We start from the raw sequence: 7,016 nt of genomic DNA, 5'->3' as shown, positions 1-7,016 counted from the left end.
TCCGAGTTTGTATTCGTTTCCATTCATATCCGATCATCAAACCGCGCCGATTGCAGCCACCCACCTGCTTTTTGATAAATATTGCAATACATAACATACATTTACACATAACTTTATTTTAAGTACCTAAGTAGAGTAACTTAAGCAGTCCTGGGTTAGCCCATAAGCAAACTAAGAAATTGAAACCAGCCCTCTCGGACGAAAACAACTGGCTCTCGATCCAGCCAGGATTTCTTTTTATTTGTGCTTAATTTGAGAGTTAAAATCTTTCAATACCTACATACGAGGGCGCTTGGGTAATGGTAAAACCCGGGCGCTATATGACCTAGAGACGGCCCTGACTATATGCCCTTATTTTTGCATTTGTCAAACAAAAAGTTAAGTACATTCGGAAACATTAACCATTTACGCAGCGCGCGCAGCAAAAGCTCTCAATAAAACAAAAAATCCCCCGATTTTGAATCATTATTCATTACTGCTCTGCTCTTGACGTTCATAGCTGTTTGTAAAGGCCTAAATAAAATAAATGGTTTGACTTTGACGTACTTCTGAAGAAAGAGATTACTTAGTGTTAAATATTTCTCCTACCCACACAAGTTACAAACTCATAGTACGCAAACGTTAGGGCCTCTTCTATGTGTTTGTAAATCGATAAGCAAACGTCAGGGCCTCTGTCATTGACAATGTATAACGACTGACGGAAGTCCGGATTCTGTCTGTAGTTATGTATTGAATGTTCTCTTGGGTTTCAAGCTGTTTCAACTTTAAATCATTACTCCTTTCTGGTCCTTGTTACTGGCACTTGAGTGCACGCTTGTGCCTGGGACATTGACCTTTGTTGACCGTAACCTACAAGTTGTTTCATGTTGAATAAGCTTCAAATCGTAGTGGTTACGTCATTTTGTTACTCATGTGTCGTCATGTTTTAGAGATTGGCGACAATCAACATTATGATGAAAGCCAGGTTGTGACGGATGAGCAAGGATCTGATGCAAATGGGAGAAATGCCGCGGTCGAGGACGCCACGCAATCAGGAACGGCCGTGTTAAATATTTCTCCTACCCACACATTCGAAACAAGAGGAAGGGTATAAAAGGCGTCGCGCATGTGGGACTCGGGTATGTGCGGCTGGCCCAGTGCACAAGCTCTCTACTTTTTACGCCCCTGGCTGGAGGCCTTAAATTCTAGGCATCCACAGGGAAAAGTCCGGTTAAGCAGTACACGGCCTCCTAGGCTGAACTGCGAGATGCCATACCAAAAAAAAAAGGGACTCGGGTCATTCGTTGCTTAGCTTTCGGATGCAGCGGACGTTATGCTGTATCGTTTTGTATCGATTTACGTACTTTAGGTTTAAGAGTAGTTGGTGTAATTGTTGCTTTTCTTTATTCAAATTAAATCGTTTGTAAGAGATTAAAACTGGTGTTGTGTGCTACTAGTTCTTTCTTTAATTAATACCGCTTCTGATCCATAAGATTAGATTCTTGAATTGAAGGGTGACATAGACCTACGTAAAAAGTCGTAGAGTTGGCAACAGTATTCGCGTGCATGAGCTTTGCAGCGGAGCGCAGAGCTGTTGCCGCCCCAGAGGGCTCATGCGAATTTATTCTTTTGTAGACCGTATGTCAAGGTAGTTAAGGTTTACATGAAATTGTTATCTTCAAATGCGCTCCGCCGCGCTTCAAGCGGTGTGCGCTGGGTCTGACGCGACGATATAATATTATATAGCTTTTATTCGATAAGGGACTATAGGAATACTGACTTTTTCATAACTGTTCACTGACGAAGGTGTGAAGTAACAAAAACAAGAGGCGGCTTTACAAAAATATATATTTAACGAGTCAAAGAACGTAAACAAAGATCACTTACATTTAAAACTAATCTAAACAGAAATCAAGTCAGTTATAAAATCACAGTAAAAATAACTAGACAATGCAGTATTAATTATCGTATAAAAGGTGTGCTTACGCGTTTCAAAAATCATACAAAACATATTCATTATCTAATTAATTATTGACTTTTAAAATCCACAAAATGTGTACATCGTAACATAGACAATCAAGTTAAATTATTCAATAAATAAAATGTACATACTATTAGTAAGTTATGTGCTAAGACGGTGTGGTTCAAAAGTAAAATTAGGCTGCTAAGGCATGGTATAAATAATATTACCTATAAAACTTATTAACGCCTACAATTAAGAAATACTATTAAAATACAAACTTTAAATCTAATCTGTTGCCTTCACATCTGCATTCACACATCCTATCTCTCAGGTACATGACATGTGTTCCTGTATCGCACGTGCTTTATATATTCGATATACAATGTATAATCAGACTCGCTACTCTCTGGAGTTTGACTGGCAATATGAATATCACTGGAAGCGCACTTGTCTCGTGAACATTTCCGCACATATGTCCGCCGTGACCTTCGGCGACTCTGTCTTCGTGACACTGTGGTCCGAGTCTGTGTCCGAGTCGAACTCTGATATAGTCGCGGGAGACTTCCTGCCGTTGGTCGTACGTTTTAAGTCGACTTCCGTTGTCAATATTTCTTTTATGACGTCATCGGGCGTCTGCTCCTTGCGGTGTTTGTTACGCAGCTGTCGCGCTCGTTTCCTGATGTCTGCGAGGAAGCCCGTGGTCACTTCCACACTCTCTTGAGACACATCCTGCGGTATCCCGTCTGTCGACTGCGCCAGGTCTGTTGTCGATCCCTTCGTGTCTGAGATTGTGGCTAAAGACTCTACAGATGCGCCGACACTTCTGAAGGCTGCCATTCCCTCTATCAGAGACACGTTAAAACCATTTTCGCTTTTAGAGCGTATTATTATTCCGTTGGGTGCGGCTCCCAGCAGCACGGGTTCCTTCATCTTCAACGTGAATATTTCTGGCAAGTAGCAGTCGGATGCGGTGGAGGCCACGGACGTGGTGTCGCACGTGCAGGGCGGAGTGCGGTACGCGTCGTCGTTCAAGTACACTATGGTCACTTTGTCATCTCCTATCACATACAGGAATGGGTTGACGAACTCCCAGCTGTACACGGCTGTGCTCCACTTCGGGTCCTCGTTGCGCGTTCGCTTTCCGTTCTCGTCGACGAAGATGCCGCACTCCGCGTAACAGAGGAGTATCTCGGTGGGTTTATCTTTTATGAGTAAGAAAGCTTTGGGTGGGGAGTGTTTCTTAGCGGCGGCGGCCACAGTGGGCTCGTCCATGCCGAAGGACTCGAGCGCTCCGGAGGGCAGGTTGACTTTGAGCGGCTTCTCGCCGGCGATGTACAGCGTCCTGGTGGTGAGCAGCAGCGAGTTGGCGGGGCGGTCCACCGTCAGCGAGCGCGCGATCTTGAACTCCGTGGTGGAGGCGTCGTAGCGCAGCAGGAACACGCGCCGCCCGCACGCCACCGCCGCGCACGGGCCGTCCACCGCGTCGCCTGCGATAGCCTGCCAAACAACATCACTGTTAAGTATACTGACAATCAAAACTACTACCACTATCAAAACCTAGCGGAGTGTATCGACGCTGTGGATAGTGTACCTTCATGACATGCGGCGGCGTGTTGTCGGGCAGCGGCACGGGCGAGACGGGCAGGGCGGGCCGCAGCGAGGCGGCGCGGCGCAGCGCGGAGCCCAGCGCCAGCAGCCCCGCCTGCACCAGCGCGCCGCCCACCACCAGCAGCGCGCGCCCGCCCGCCGCCAGCGCGCCCGACACCGCCCCGCCACCCGCTCCCTCCACGCGCACTGCGCCGCGCAGCGAGTGCAGACCGTCCGCGCAACCTGCAATACACAGGTACAACTTGGCTTTAACACACTGTCACAAAGCACCCTCGTGTCTCAGAGAGCACGTTAAACAGTTAATATAAGATGTTGGAGAGCACGTTAATGTCGGTCCTGCGCCTGATTTCCCTCCGGTCGTGTTCCGAGTACAGAGAGTGAAGGAATAGTGAGTGCATCTGTGTCTGCCGCAAATGCTTGTGTACTATAATATGTCCTGCGCAGCTGGTTATGTAACATGAGAACAGTCATGGCCGAAATCAAACTTGGACGCTATTATTATTTTAAGATATATGTATGGGATCACTGACCGATGGCAGTGGCGTTAGGTGCTACATATAGCGCGGCAGTCGGCTCGGAGGCGAGCGGCGCCAGAAGCGCGGGCACGTAGCCGGGCGGCGCGGGCGCGGCGGCGCGGAGGCGCGACATCCACGCGGACCGCTCCGCGATGTTACCGCACACCACCGCCGCCGACTGACCGCGGTCGCAGTTCTCCAGCTTTACCTAAATAGAAAAAACAACTAAATTAGATCAGAACAAAAAAAAATGTGGATTACTCGCTTTTTGAAGTACCAGCTGTGTAAGCTCGAGCGACTCCTCTCTGCGGTTAAAATCCACATCTCGTCTTTTTCATTTAATGTGATTGGTCGATCCCCACACGTCTCCTCTCCGCTCCGCGCGTCTCCGCCTCAGTGGAGCCGCAGCCTTAGCAAACTGGTTAGCCGGCGCAAGCAAACTTGCCGTTCTATTCTACAGACACAGGTAAAGTATCGCTCACCATGAAAGCCCTGTTGGCCTCGTTGTGCGGCAGGTTCTTGGCGTCGGCGGCGAGCAGTTGCCCGCGCAGCTCGCGACTACCGCTGGAGAGCAGCAGGCACTCGTCTACGCAGCGTGCGCGCATGCGCTCGCGGCTGCCGTCAGACCTGCACAACAACATCATCATCATCTACCAAGCCTTCACAACTATGTTGGGGTCGTCTTCCAGTCTAACCGGATTCAGCTGAGTACCACTGTGCCACAAGGAGCGACTGCCTATCTGACCCCTCAACCCAGTTACACGGGCACCCCGATACCCCTTGGTTAGACTGGCGTGAGACTTCAGACTGAGACCTGATATATCCACTTTGCTTCAAGTGGACAGACTATCATCCTCAATGGTGCAAGAATTCAATGTAAAATCCTTACCAGACTATTAGCAGGCCTTTGTCTTGAGCTCCGTCTGGAGAGTCGATAGATTTGTTTGACCTAAAACATGTAACATGTTGTTAATGTTGGTTAATTTTTCAATACAAAATCTTTTCAAACATACAGATCACGTTAAGTCTATAAATGACCAACTCGAAGTGACTATGACCAATAACATTGTTGAAAAATTTTTGTAATGTGGATGTCTATAACTATTTCTACAAATGACCACTTGTTAAATTATCTATCCTATAGTGAAATTCATAAATTCGACAGATTAAAACATTTATTTTTCGTTTTAACTTTAGTTTGATCGGGGATATACATGGTATGTAAATAAAATACACACGGGTATATACAGTTTATTTATTATAACCAATTTCATTATAATTAAAGCAAAACATAAACATCTTATGTACAAACCAAAAAAAGGATGATAACAATTACATTTTCACCTTGACCTTAATTCTGAAACTAACCATTTATTCAAATTCTATTAAAGAAAGAATAACAATATTCAAATTAAATATTACTTTAGAACAATTTTAAGCACTAATTAACAGTGTAGGGCATTTTCATAGCTGATTATTTTTCATCCATAAACATAATATCATGATTCTGTCGAGTTGTCCGTTGATCCTGGAACAGAGAATTCATGATTCCTGACTTGGTCCTCGGGAATCGACCTGGTAAGCCGGCCACCCATGTTGAAGGCACAAAAGACGCTGCACTGCATCATTCAAGATCCTCGCGCCACTACGAAATCGTATCCAAACTGGTGCACTGAAGCTTATACTTTGTACCGTGTAATAAAGCTAGTGTAATATTTCAAGGAGGAAGAATGTACAGTTTTGCACATTTGTAACAATTCCAACACTACTGGATCTTCTTCAATACCTCTATCCCTGAGTACACATCTTCCCTGAGTGTACACTATCCCTGAGTGCACATCTTCACTGAGTGTACACTATCCCTGAATACACACTATCCGTAATTACGCACTATCCCTGAGTACACATTAGTACCCTGGACGAGACGCAACCTTCGGGATGCAAGCGTAACCGCGGGAATGAGTTAGTAAGTACTACTACTCTTACATTTAAAATCTGGTCTTATCGTATAATTGGTCATTTATAGTTTATAATGTCATATCATATCAATTTAAGAAGTGGTCATTTGTATAAAAATTCACGTTTGGAAAAAGATTCAAAGAAGAGGTTAGTTACAAACAGACTATGTAGTAATTTCGTGATTTGTGGAAAGAAAGGTAATCCTACGAATGAAAATCGAAACTAAAATCAATACAAAATATTTACCCATTCACGATCGGCTTCGCTTTCTCACGCTTAGGTGTAGATGGATAGCTGAAAAAATATTTTCTTTTTAGAAATCTTAATATAAGAATGAGTTTGTTACACTTTCACGTCGATACAGCTGAATGGAATACGACGAAATTTCGCATAGAGACAACTAGAAACCTTTGTAACGCAAACAAGCTACCTCTCGGGAAAAACTTCGGGAAATTGCTGTCATTATGCATTTGAACGTAGAAAATTAACGTAATACAGCTTAATGTATAGTTATCGGCACGGATATTGAGCTCTCGGCGGAAGAGTGGGGATCGCTTTGCGCACTGTACACATAAGGCAATAAACCAATAAATCACTTCTGCGCAGGTGAAGGTCAGGGCTCAATATCCGTACCGATAACTATAACTAACCTACGCTTACTTATTTGTGGAAGAAATCTAGTACCTAATGAATTCAACTGTATTTTTTTTAGCTTATTACATCAATCGTGAATGTCTGGGCGTTTGTCCGGATATTTGTTTATCTTTCGCTTAGAGATTACTAAAGGTACTTTAGTGAAATTTGTCAGTAAAATAGCTTATGACATGCAGGATTTATTCAATTACGGGGGGAACAAGTAATCAGTATAATAATATTTACCTCTGGTCAGCTGCTGCATTGCAGGCCGCGAGCTTGGCGCGTAGTCTCTCTACCTCCTCACGTAACTCCCTGTTACAAAGAAATTGGTGTTATTACAAACAGTTAAACACGTG

The 7,016-nt window shown here is 44.6% G+C and overlaps 1 protein-coding gene across 1 annotated transcript in view; it reads right to left on the bottom strand.

Moving 5' to 3' along the window:
- Positions 1-1,808: 1,808 nt before the first annotated feature.
- Positions 1,809-7,016, bottom strand: part of LOC110370843 (citron rho-interacting kinase) — a 28,742-nt gene continuing 23,534 nt past the window's right edge. The window contains exons 25-31 of the mRNA XM_064040384.1: positions 6,904-6,972; positions 6,271-6,318; positions 4,955-5,014; positions 4,548-4,692; positions 4,081-4,273; positions 3,534-3,772; positions 1,809-3,439 (exon numbers count right to left, since the gene is read on the bottom strand). Of these exons, the coding sequence (XP_063896454.1) occupies positions 2,375-3,439; positions 3,534-3,772; positions 4,081-4,273; positions 4,548-4,692; positions 4,955-5,014; positions 6,271-6,318; positions 6,904-6,972 (1,819 nt within the window). The 3' untranslated portion in view covers positions 1,809-2,374. The remainder of the gene's footprint in view (positions 3,440-3,533; positions 3,773-4,080; positions 4,274-4,547; positions 4,693-4,954; positions 5,015-6,270; positions 6,319-6,903; positions 6,973-7,016) is intronic.

This window comes from Helicoverpa armigera, chromosome 22 (genome assembly GCF_030705265.1).
Source record: "Helicoverpa armigera isolate CAAS_96S chromosome 22, ASM3070526v1, whole genome shotgun sequence".
Classification (NCBI taxonomy): Eukaryota; Metazoa; Arthropoda; class Insecta; order Lepidoptera; family Noctuidae; genus Helicoverpa; species Helicoverpa armigera.
Note: the sequence above shows the minus strand (reverse complement) of the source record. Positions and strands in the feature narration are given on the sequence as shown.